Below are 13,309 nucleotides of genomic sequence, written 5' to 3'. Positions count from 1 at the left end.
TGACATGTTAACAAAGCTATCTCCAAATGCACAAATGCAATTATGATATATGATATGTAATGCAACATTTGTTAAAAAAAATAGTAGCATACCGGTACATAATATCAACTACTTAAAATATGTTACATACATTGTATCACAATTGGCTTTCTCTGATTGAAACAAAATACAGGATAAAATCTGATACTCAGAAAAATATATACATTATATCAAAAAGCAAATGACATCTGCAATCATTTTTAATTTTTACCTGTACATGTATATCTCAATCATCAATAGACTCTACATCATTAAAAACATTAAAAAATCAGAATTGGTTACACAAAGAAATAATTTAATCACTTCCTTTACAAATGTTTATACATGTACATTTGTATAATATATATGTTACTGTAAAATGACACAAAACAACAACAAACAAGAGGCCCAGAGGGCCTGTATAGCTCACCTGGTTTGTAATGCCAAGTAATGTTCTGAATACAGGTTCATTGTTTCTTTTCTGAAGGAATTTTAATATTAACCTCTAAATCCCCTATTAGGCCCCACCCCTCCTGCCCCCAGGGGGTCAGAGCCAAAATTTATACAAGTTCTGTTCCCCTTCCCCCAAGGATGTTTGTGGCCAAATTTGGTCACAATCCAAGCAAAACTCTAGGACAAGTAGCGATTTATAGGATTTACCTCTATTTCCCCTATTGGGCCCCACCCGTCCTGCCCCTGGGGGGCCAGAGCCAAAACTTATACAAGTTCTTATCCCCTTCCCCCAAGGTTGTTTGTGGCCAAATTTGGTTCCAATCCATGCAGAACTCTATGACTAGTAGCAATTTAAGGATTTACCTCTATTTCCTCTATTGGGCCCCACCTCTCCTGCCCCCGGGGTGTCAGAGCCAAAATTTATACAAGTCCTGTTCCCCTTCCCCCGAGGATGTTTGTGGCCAAATTTGGTGACAATCCATACAGAACTCTATACAAGTCCTGTTCCCCTTCCCCCGAGGATGTTTGTGGCCAAATTTGGTGACAATCCATACAGAACTCTATGACTAGTAGCGATTTAAAGAATTAACCTCTATTTCCCCTATTGGGCCCTGCCCCACCTGCTCCCCAGGACCAGAGCCAAAATTTATACAAACTCAGTTCTTATTCTCCCAAGGATGTTTCTGGCCAAATTTGGTTACATTCCATGTGGAACTCTAGGACAAGTAGCGATTTATAGGATTTACCTCTATTTCCCCTATTGGGCCCCACCCGTCCTGCCCCTGGGGGGCCAGAGCCAAAACTTATACAAGTTCTTATCCCTTTCCCCCAAGGTTGTTTGTGGCCAAATTTAGTTCCAATCCATGCAGAACTCTATGACTAGTAGCAAGTTAAGGATTTACCTCTATTTCCTCTATTGGGCCCCACCTCTCCTGCCCCCGGGGTGTCAGAGCCAAAATTTATACAAGTCCTGTTCCCCTTCCCCCGAGGATGTTTGTGGCCAAATTTGGTTCCAATCCATACAGAACTCTATGACTAGTAGCGATTTAAAGGATTTACCTCTATTTCCCCTATTGGGCCCCGCCCCTCCTGCCCCCGGGGGGTTAGAGCCAAAATTTATACAAATTCTGTTCCCCTTCCCCCAAGGATGTTTGTGGCTGATTTTGGTTACAATCCATGCCAAACTCTAGGACAAGTAGCGATTTAAAGGATTTACCTCTATTTCCCCTATTGGGCCCCGCCCCTCCTGCCCCCGGGGGGTCAGAGCCAAAATTTATTCAAGTTCTGTTCCCCTTCCCCCAAGGATGTTTGTGGCCAAATTTGGTTCCAATCCATGCAGAACTCTATGACTAGTAGCGATTTAAAGGATTTACCTCTATTTCCCCTATTGGGCCCCGCCCCTCCTGCCCCCGGGGGGTCAGAGCCAAAATTTATACAAGTTCTGTTCCCCTTCCCCCAAGGATGTTTGTGGCTGATTTTGGTTACAATCCATGCCAAACTCTAGGACAAGTAGCGATTTAAAGGATTTACCTCTATTTCCCCTATTGGGCCCAACCCCTCCTGCCCCCCGGGGGTCAGAGCCAAAATTTATTCAAGTTCTGTTCCCCCTCCCCCAAGGATGTTTGTGGCCAAATTTGGTTACAATCCATGCAGAACTCTAGGACAAGTAGCGATTTATAGGAAATGTTGACGGACAGACAGATGGATGGACGGACGGACGACGGACCATGACATAAGCTCACTGGCCCTTCGGGCCAGGTGAGCTAAAAACATTTACTACCTTTTAATAAAAGCTTGCTGTACGATGTTTAACATCCCAACAAAATTTCTATAACTGAAACGAAAGGCAGCACCGAAAATTATAGAACAAGGTTTCTAAAACCTGTCAAGAAAGAAGAAAATTATTCAAGCAAATTTATCACTGAAAAATATAACTACAAACGTTTACACTGCTTTTTGTATGGTCAAAAGACTGGGTTTGGCTTTAGCCCATAAACACATGTCTGTCTGATCACATTGATAGTTAGATCCTATTTGAAGTCAAACAAGAAGCAATCTGAGCTGACCTTGAGACCAACATGCATATGGCAGTTTGTTGGGGTAATTTTTTCATGGTAAATTAAGCATATGTATAACATTTACAGGCCTTAAATTTAGTAAAAATACATTTTGACCACTTATTAATATACTATTTTAGTCTATTTAGGTGAAATTCTTTTATATACAGGTACTTTTTATGGAATATGCATGTTGAAGATTTATGAAACTAGTTTATAAGTGAATATTAAATACCTGAATATAATAACTCTACATCAGCTTGGTGACGTCACGTAGTGAGTGGACAGTCGAAGATTTTTTTGCTCTGCAAAAACTATAACAAAACACCTTTTCGAGATGGCTTCAAAAGTTCATGTTTGGCTCTGTTTTGTTATGTAGAACAGACTTTCGGAATATTGGATTTATTTTGGAAGTGATATTTCTAAAAAGTGTGATTTGAAGCAACTAACTTTTTGAATATGGACTGAATCGCTACAGTGACTACTACTCACCTCACACTATACATGTACATGTAGCTACAAAGATTTACCTGGATCTATATATACCTGTAAAGTTATTTTGGAGTATTGTCAGCTTAACCATGCCACTACCTACTCAAGAAAAAGCTGGAGGAATGATGACAAGGGGAGGTTCTACAAGTAAACCTGATAAACGCCAAAGTGGATGTGGTAGCGAAGTGAAAGATAGACGAACAGTAGAAGATAGACTTGATGAACTTCTTTCCTCTATGCTTACACGAGACTACCTTGATAGGCAGATCAAACAACTAAAAATGGACATACACGCAGAAAACAAAGAAATCACTGAACGTCTAGAAGGAAGAATTTACGAGTTAGAAACGGACAATGAGGATCTCAGGAAGACAGTGGTCAGTCTAGAGAAAGAAATAGAAAGTCTACATGCAGCGAGAGATAAGACAGAAATGATGATGATGATGCAGAAATCAAGCTTAACGACCTGGAGCATCATGGAAGAAAAGATTCACTTAGAATTATTGGACTAGAGCATAAATCATAATAACTCTACATGCAGAGGGGTCTTGTATGTTAAGATACCCGATCTAAAATTACTGTGTGGGATACCAATATCGGAAGTCAAACAAAGAAGACATGAAACTTTACGTAAAAGAAATCCAATACATGTATACACTATCGCTTATAAGTAACATTTCTAGATGGAATGAAGGATCATGGAGAATCTTATACACCTGAGAAATTTTGAAGAGTAAAGACTGCATTAATAAAGCGGAAACTTCTAAGACTGTAATTTACATGAATCTTTGATATCTAATAAGTGATGAAAAATCAAATATCTGTGTAACATAAAATGCCCTTGCCTTCTTATACATGGTATTGATCGTACTGCATCTAAATCTACAAATATCCTAAGCTTGAATTAATACAGGTATTATGGCACATACTGATATTTATAAAGAACATACAGAAATGATCAGTGACACATAATGTATCAACACAGTAAGAACAAATGTATATTGAGCAATAGAAAAATTGAAACTATTCAGAAGATTCTAATTTGTCTTGATGTTTGGTTTAGTTAAAAAGATCAAACATGATGGAAACAAAGTTTGATGTCATGTGCAGTAATGCAAATTATTTATTTAAATATACCTTAGAAATTATTTTCTGATCCTGGAGGCAAATTGAATACAGGTAAAAATATAATTGTCATAGATTGTTGGGAAAATAATAGAAATATTTGTATGCATCAAGCAAGTATGTGATGATTAAGACTGGTTCAAATGTATTATATTCATGATCATGGTTATACTCACTTTATACAAGTTAAAGATGCTCCACCGCTGACAAATGGCTTCAAACGATTTTGTGTTTTTCTTCAGTTACAAAAGTAACTTATTTTACACTATTACCACCATTGGAAAGTTTGAGCTTCTAATTTTACTTCAAGTTAAAATTACAAAAAATAATTAATTGGATCCCAAAAAATTCTATGGCACTATATCCTATATGGAATGAAGTACTGATTGGGCATGCACCAAAGGAAATATAAATCATTGTATATTATTTTTTGTGTTAATTAGACATATATATACACGATTAAACATCAATTATTGTTCAAGTGATGAATATCATTTATGCTCTGTCGGCGGTGGAGCATCTTTAACACTTATATATACATAAATTTTCAAATTCTCACTCTAATAAATGAAATAAAGTGCAAAAAAGTAAAAATAGGAGAGAATGTATAAATGGCATAACATCTACTAGTGAAACATATCACATTCACAATAATTGTATTTAATACAAATGTGGCAAAATATTCTAGTTTATCATCAGTTTCTCATCTGTCCAACATCATTGGGAAGCCAAAAAAGGATTGCAAAGATATAAAGTGAGATTTACAATAATGGTAAAATACTAAAACAACTTTGACTAACTATGTGATATTGTGGTATAAATAAAATAATAACTGAATTAAAGTGTATTGGTTCAAGGATTTGGGTCACAGTTTTGATCACAATACAACTATCTACCCAGTAGTAGATGCACAAAAGTATATCCAAAAGCATCTTATTCTCCAACTTCGCTAGCTAAGGGTATTCAGTACGATACTTACCTTTACTGAATACCCTTGGCTAGCAAAGTTGGTTATTCTAAAAAATGCTCCAACAGAAAATCAAATTAACCCATATATCTTAAATCAAAACAGTGAAATTCTTATTTTCAATTGAATAAATTATTCACAAATTGTTTTCAACTTTCTGGTTCAAGTTTACAGCAAATGTATCATTCGTGTCGTTGGTAGTCCCCCTTTACACCTCCTGTCTTCTCTTCAAGCCTGATGTCACTGATAACCATTTCTTTTGATGCAGCTTTACACATGTCGTATATCGTAATGGCTGCCACTGAAGCGGCCATGATAGCCTCCATTTCAATGCCTGTCTTCCCAGTAGTCTTTGCTGCAGACCTAATATGGATGCAGTGCTTTTCCTCATCTAATTCAAATGAAATGTCAACTCCAGATATGAAAATGTTATGACAGAGTGGGATGAGTTCAGAAGTGCGCTTTGCTGCCATTATTCCAGCTAATTGTGATATTGACAGTACATCACCCTTTTTCATTTTATTCTCTTTGATTAATGCAAAAACTTTCTCACCAACATAAATGGTTGCCGAGGCAACAGCAGTCCTTACTGTGTCCGGTTTAGCTCCAACATCAACCATTTTTGTTTTGCCTGCAGCATCAACATGAGTCAAGTTATCACAGTCATTTTCATTATTTACAGGATTTCTAGTTAATATCTGGTTATAAAAGTCATGATGATACTGTTTAATATCTTGTTCTACGACATCCTCATCCTCCACCTCCCCATGCTTCGCAGCCTCGGCTAATCTGGCCCGACGGTCAGTTTCCCAATATTTCATACTCTCCTCATCGCCTGTCCAGCACTGTCTAACCTGGCTGTAATACGGCTTTATTTTAGACAAGAGAGCAGTGGAAAACACACCGGTAGACATTAAAGTAGTCAAGGAATGTACAGGCGAGTTTGACAAGGTCCCCAAAGTTAAAACATCACTCGGGTATTTAAGGCCTTCATTGTCTTCTAAAAAGCCTAAAATAAAAGTAAATATTCTCAAGAGCAATGTTTTGATAAACAATACAATAAAATAAATTTACATAAAACTTGTTCAAAAACAATCAAGATCATTATTTTTGGAAAATGAATGATCCTGTCTTCTAGTTTGATATTGAAGCAGGTAGTCATGTATGTATTTATGTAGGTATTATGTAGAGTAATATATCATTCCTGCTTCAACACATCCTTCAGATCTGATGACATTAGGTCAGGTAGCAGCTCAAGGTAATTTGTAGCAAAGCATTAGAAGTTTCTGTGTTATATAGGGGCGTGGTATTTAACATTGGGACAACGGATTTCAAGTATTTTTGTTTACTTACTGAGCAGTCAACCACCAATCAAAATCATTGGTCTGTTCTTCATCTTTGACAAATTAAACATACCTGAAAGACAAAGACGTCTATGCACTACATGGCTACCTGCTCAGAATCAAACCTGTTAAGATCGAATCCTTATTTCTAAATTTCTCATCATGCTTTCACAACATATATGGTGTAAACAAATTCTTTCACTGGCACAGACCTGCACAGAAATAAGGATATGTGATTGTCATGTCCCTGATAGAACGCCACAATTATGTCCTATTATAAAGGTATAAATACAATATTATTAACACAAAGCTATAAACTGGTCTTAACATGCACATTATGTTATGACCCATCTGATGACATTTTCTTTAGGGAAACTTTTAGAAGTCATTTTAAGCTCTGTGGTCAAATCAAATAACTTTTCTCTTTTTATCTAAAAAATTGTAAAAATGCCTTATTCAGAAAGAAAAAGATCAATATTTGAAAAATAATTCTTGTTTTGTAAAGTTAACAAGAAAACCAACCAGCATGTTGTTTCTTCTTCCTCTTCACAGCTGCACTAATTACCTCCCTTAGTTCAGTGTCATCTGAGGATGCCCGCATCACGTCTCTTAGTGACACCTCAGTGTTACCAAACAAACAAACCTGCCAGTATGGACAGATATAAATACATGTTAACAGATCCCTGTATACATTACAGTGATATAGCAACATGATGAAATTCAATAAAAAAATGATATATACAGGTAGATATTAGGACTGAATTTTCAACAATTAATCTTAGTGTTTACAAAATCACAGTGATTAACAGCTAACAGGGAGGCTAGTTAATCAATGAGAGCCAAAAAAAATCACGTAATGTAAACTTTTTACACAGTGCAACAAAGTTGATAAATGTATTGCATGCTATGACATGTTGATAATTATGATAGTTTTATCAACGGAAGAACTAAATGGTTAACAACGGTTATCACTACATGGTACTACTGATTCAAAGAAGTAATTACCTTGAGGTTACCATCAGCAGTCAGTCTGATTCTGTTACACGTTCCACAGAAATGTTCACTCATAGAGGTAATGAATCCCACTTGTCCCTTATAGCCAGGTACACGGTAGGCCTGAAATGGTTATGTTTACTCGCATATATATTACATATACTACATGACTTTGTATTACTAGTAAGTTATAAGATGTTTCATGTTACATGACAGAGCTACATTTCAGATTCATACAAATAATAATTTACAGCATTTTGAACATGAACATGATAAGAAACAAATTAAGTTTCTATTAGTGACACATCGGGATCATTAATGCATGTAAATATATGTAAATAAATAGGAGAGTGTAGTGTGACCATACAGCTAGTAAAAGTTTAGGTTGAAAAGGTATTCTTTGCAAACTATGTAAGATCATATTATTATCATTTAATTCAATATGATTTGCATCAGTTTTTATTTCTAGCTAGGCATGCATGGTTAGTAGTATGCATTGCCTGCTTCTCCCCTCACAGATGTACCCTGCCTCTTTGCCCCAACATCATGTCCTATTTCCATGTATCCCTGTTTCAATATTGACATTTACCTTTGATGTGTCATTTGGATGGTCCTTCATCCTTGAGAAGTCTGGCCACTTGGCTTTAATGGTGTCCACCATCTCTAAATAACTGACCATTTTCTTAGAGTTCCACTTATTCCCATCAAACGGCATGTACTCTATGAATCTGACATCAACATTCTGAAACAAGACAAAGATGAATTTGTATACATGGTGTGTAATAAGTATGTGAAAAAAGTCCAAAAGAACATATCTAAATGCTGTAGTATAATGTGTGAATGTAGTATAATTTTGTTATGTAAGGAAAAGTTGATCTTCAATACCACCAATAAAATACTGCAATGTAACAGTGGAATATTATTTGCTTTCATAACTGGTACATACACATCTCTTTGAACATATCCTCACATGACTGTATCAGCAACTTTAAATTTTGACATGCAACTAATTTGACTAATAATGTACATTGCAGTGTGACTATCATAACTCAAGTTCAAAAACATTCCTGGGATATTTACACAATTACATTAAATTAATTACCTTGTCTTTTGTAAAAGCAACAAAGTCACATATCTCCTCTTCATTCAGGCCCCTCATCACAACACAGTTGACCTGTAAGTATCAAGGTACAAACATGCATGCTAATATATTATCAATATTGTGATTTTAAATTTCATGAAATTAAAAAAACACCTTTCTTCTCTTTTCCAGATTTACCCTTTAGTCACTAGTCATATGATCACTTGAGAAACCTGGCATAATTGTACTGTTTATAATTAATATACAGTCTTCAATCTGAACATCTCAATGATAAAAAGATTTTGAAAGACAAAGATAAACATCTAGAAATTCAATATGAAAAGCCCAAGATTAGATCTTGGGACTTATTTACATGATGTCCAAGTAACTGATTAAAAAAAATTAACCAGTGATATTTAATGAAAGTCAAGGTCATTCATTTGAACAAACTTGGTAGCCATTCATCCAAGTATATTACCATTATCATTATGTTATCTTAGAAGAAGTAATTAAAAGGGAAATGTTGATGCTTCACCACACCATAAGCTCACAAGCCCTTTTCAGTTACATACATGTTTTTTTTAATTAACAATAAACATATAACAAACTGGCTTTTATAGATATTTATACAAACATTATTGTACAGACTTTTATACAAGTATGTAGATACAAATATACAATTAATTAATGCACTAATTAGTTATCCCTTGCAGGTGTGACTCTTTAGCAGTAGGAATTTAAATTTACCTGATCGTTAAAATAACTCGCCCTTTGATCCTGTAATAAATATTGGCTTTAGACATACCAGATAAAACATACATTATGCAGACACTGAAAACAGATGTGACACTTTATTACCATCAGATAAACTGTTCCATCACTCACCTTCACTGGATCATAGCCTAGATCTAAAGCAGTATCTATCCCTTTCATCACACGATCCCAGCCCTTCCGACGAGATATAAATTCAAACTTTGCTGAAACTAGAGTGTCCAGACTAACATTTATAAGATCGAGGCCAGCCTCTTTCAGAGCAGGAGCCTTTCTGGCTAAAGTTACTCCGTTCGTTGTCATAGCAATGGTCTGTAGACCTAGGTCCCTGAATTTATTCAAACCTTCTGAAAACAAAATAGTAACAACTAGTGTACAAATGAATTAAAAACACTAATTAACTATTACAACAGCTTTAATTCCATGACTTAATGTTATAGTAAGTACAATAAACAGACTAAACATTGAGATGACAAAAGCTATTTATTACTTACAAGATGACAATGCATGGACACAAAGGGACATACTGGTAATAATACTACCCCCTCCTCATTTCATAGTTAGTGCAACAGTGTTCTCCCCAGGATTTTTTCACTGCGCAATGGTAATTTTTTCCCGTTGCAAACTGCGCGGCGCAGCGCGAATAATTTTTTTGTGCCCGATTTAATTTTAATGGCCTAGTGTAATAATAAAAATTAAAATAACAAAAAATATTAACATTTTATCTCACTGTCACATTTACTGAATTCAGATTTATTGCATTTAAAAATTATTAGAATTAGTTAAATTTTTAAATTAAGATTATTTTAATGTGTATTACAGTTCTAGACAATAATGGGATTATGCCCCCAATTCCATCACTATTTGTGTATTTCAAATATTTAAAACAGGCTGTAGTTACTGTATGGTACTGTAAATTTAACATTAAGATCTAGATTAAAAAAAAATATTGATAAAACACTGCATAAAAATTTAAGTCTTTTCTAACACATATCTGTACAATTTTATATGACATGTTTCTTATCATCCAATTATGCTTAAAATTTACAAATTACAAATTTTGGAATTTTTTTCAAATCCGGATTTCTTATAAATACCCATCGATCTGGCTCCATTATTACAATTACTTAACACCAAAATGGCGGCCATTGCCATTTTGGTTGCAAAGTTTGTGGCATCTTTCAGCGATATATGCCTATTTTGACATTAAAAACGTGAGTAAATCATTTATAATTGCAAGCAGTGTTTGTTTTTGGGATGATGCTCACTAGCTATAATCAAAACATCTGTTGAAAAGGTGTCAGTTTGTTTCCTAAACTGCCGATGTGCTGCCTACTTCTGTTACGTTGCGTAGCTCACATGATTGAAAGTAATTTGATCAATGATTTCTCCTCTCTCTAGCTGACCTATATCCCCAGACTGCTAAATAGAACCAGTGAGGTCTTGGTAAGGGAGTAGTCACACCTCTTGTGTTTACTTATCAATGCAATTTAACAGTACAATATGGCAGGGCACCCCTGCGGATCACAAGTAATCAACACTGTCACGGTCGTAAAAATGGACCCAACCACATGGCATAGCGGCATGACAGACATCGTAAATTTATAAGAGTACTACATGTCAGGTAGCAGGAGGGATTTATTATGAGGTTTATATTCAGTAGACCTACTTAGAGAAAATGGGGGTCTGATTTATTGATGTGCAACGGGAGGCTGAAAGTGCGCTACGGATGATATTTCCGTGCAACGGCTCAAAATTTCCACGTAACGGGACCGTTACGCGGAAAGGGCCTCGGGAGAACACTGTGCAAAAGAAGAAAAAAAGACGTGGAAATATTATTCACATGGTTATACAGTTTAAAGCTTACCAATGATCTCTACCACATCCTTCCTGACCAGTGGTTCACCACCTGTGAGTCGTATTTTCTGGACGCCTTCCCTCACAAACAGCTCTGACAGTCTCAGGATCTCTTCTGATGACAGGAGTTTCTGGGACGGTGTTAGGTCTACACCATTCTCTGGCATACAGTACTGGCCTACATTCATAAAATTATTCAATACAAAAAAATACAAACAACACAATAGGAGATAAACAGTGACTTTATAAGGAAATAGTACAGTATGATTAGCATTAAAAGTTATTTCAAGTTAATAAAACATCTTAAGCTTTGTTTGGATGTTCTGGGTTGGAATTCTGATTGATCATTACATTCTTCCTCTCCTGTTAATAATTGTAAATCTAGTAAATGATTTACTGATAATAACTTACATCGGAGGTTGCATCGTTCGCTCAATGATATCCTGAGGTAGGTGTGGTGTCTACCAAATGTATCAGTCAGAGTACTATTGACAATGGGATCGGTCTTTGCAGATAGAGAAGGTATAGATTCTTCAACAATATTCACCTAATAAATATTTAAAGTCAAAATTTAAAAAAAAAAAAAAATCATTTTATATAAGACTGATTTTTCAACTCAAAATATTAGGTATGGAATAGCTATAAGTTCAATAGACTTTTATAGATGTAGTTGGAATTTTCTTCGTCACGTTACCTATGATTACCATATGATACTATATTTACTTGAACAGGTGTACGTAAAGTGATACGGTCCTACACCACCTTAGTGATTGTTTAATGTACATGTAGGTTAGTAGGTCAAAGTGTGACAGTGTGGTACCATAAATACAATGAAAATTCATAACAATTCAAGCATTGGCATATTTGGCAAAGGGTGATATATAATCCCTATTGAGATTTCTCCTCTAGACTCTCTTATATTCCGACGTTTGAAAGATGTCTCTCCGAATATAAAAGAGTCTAGAGGAGGAATCTCAATAGGGATTAGGTGATATACAGTACAACTTAGAACTCAATTTTTGTGTACTTAACGTTAAATAGTCGGGCCTAAATATTTATGCATCGAGTACTGTAAAACGAAAGTGTCCAACAGCTGACCAAAGTGACCGACCACAGGACCATGTATAGTTTCTATATTAAAAAATTGCCAGAAATACATATAAAATAAGTGTTATTTTATATGTATTTCTGGCTATTTTTTCATATAGAAACTATACATGGCCCTGTGGACCGACCAAAGTTTATATTTGCCTACGAAGTAGCGGATGATAGACGTCTACCTACATTTTCACAGTCCTCCTGATAAACCTCATCCAAAAGTTTGGGTTTTGTTCCAGCGCAGTATGTAGCTTTTTGTACTCTTGAATTAAATGCGTTCTTGCAGGATAAACGACGAGAAATGTTGAACACCCTTCTGCACCCCTCCATCTTTTTACAATTGAGTTATGTCCCTTTCACCAAGAAAAGTATTTCCGGTGTGAAGTTCAATTTCATTAAAGATTCGTGTTAGCATTATTTTAACATTTCTATTTTTCTGACAAAACAACAACAAAAAACCTTTAGAAAAAATCAATATATATGTTCATTGCATTAATAATTCCTAAATCAAACTATTAGTTATTCCGATTCTTGCATATGAACAGAAACCATACAGAAACCTCCGATAGGATCGAATGTCAAGGTTATTCATTTGAACAAACTTGGTAGCCCTTAATCCAAGCATGTCACATGCACTAGGCCTACTTAAGATTTTTATTTAATATTAGATCATAAGATTTAATAAGATAATTTATGGACGCAGGAATTATCCATATCTTAAACAATGTTATAATTCAAATTAATTAATTATAACATAAATTAGTTGTCATTCCGAATTCCAGTTTGTAGCTGCCCAAATAGTTGTATTTGAGATCCATATTTGTACAATAATTATATAGACCTAGGCCGATCTCAAAGTCCTTTATTGTTGTGCAGTTTATGATGTCTCCAAGTGAAACTGTGCCATATATCTATACATGTAGCTCTAAAACTAAATGAATATTTATGTATATCTATATTACAATGTTCTTCAGCTTTTGTGAAGGACCTCTGATGTATCCTGTTCGAAAATTCTGACTGTTACTCTTTTGATAAAGAAATTGTTCATGATCTT

At 35.3% G+C, this 13,309-nt stretch overlaps 1 protein-coding gene across 2 annotated transcripts; it reads right to left on the bottom strand.

Moving 5' to 3' along the window:
* Window positions 1-963: 963 nt before the first annotated feature.
* On the bottom strand, window positions 964-12,618 carry LOC138318244 (molybdenum cofactor biosynthesis protein 1-like). 2 transcript variants are annotated; one of them, XM_069260444.1, is made up of 10 exons: window positions 12,442-12,618; window positions 11,569-11,704; window positions 11,168-11,335; window positions 9,415-9,647; window positions 8,551-8,622; window positions 8,038-8,190; window positions 7,461-7,571; window positions 6,978-7,098; window positions 6,466-6,528; window positions 5,981-6,121 (listed from the first exon to the last, which is right to left on the bottom strand). In XM_069260444.1, the coding sequence occupies exons 1-9, from the start codon at window positions 12,583-12,585 to the stop codon at window positions 6,473-6,475; spliced, it is 1,194 nt and encodes a 397-aa protein (XP_069116545.1). In that variant the 5' UTR covers window positions 12,586-12,618; the 3' UTR covers window positions 5,981-6,121; window positions 6,466-6,472. The 2 variants fall into 2 exon arrangements, with proteins under 2 accessions (XP_069116544.1, XP_069116545.1); XM_069260443.1 differs by lacking the exon at window positions 6,466-6,528 and having other exon boundaries at window positions 964-6,121.
* Window positions 12,619-13,309: the final 691 nt, after the last annotated feature.

This window comes from Argopecten irradians, chromosome 3 (assembly GCF_041381155.1).
Source record: "Argopecten irradians isolate NY chromosome 3, Ai_NY, whole genome shotgun sequence".
Taxonomy (NCBI): domain Eukaryota; kingdom Metazoa; phylum Mollusca; class Bivalvia; order Pectinida; family Pectinidae; genus Argopecten; species Argopecten irradians.
Note: the sequence above shows the minus strand (reverse complement) of the source record. Positions and strands in the feature narration are given on the sequence as shown.

Excerpts from the sequence above, each read along its gene's own strand:
- LOC138318244 (XM_069260443.1), bottom strand. The coding sequence starts at position 12,585 with ATGGAGGGGTGCAGAAGGGTGTTCAACATTTCTCGTCGTTTATCCTGC. Across the intron at positions 9,648-11,167 it reads GGATGTGGTAGAGATCATTG|AAGGTTTGAATAAATTCAGG; the intron begins GTAAGCTTTAAA and ends TTTTGTTTTCAG. Across the intron at positions 7,572-8,037 it reads ATCCAAATGACACATCAAAG|GCCTACCGTGTACCTGGCTA; the intron begins GTAAATGTCAAT and ends TAACCATTTCAG.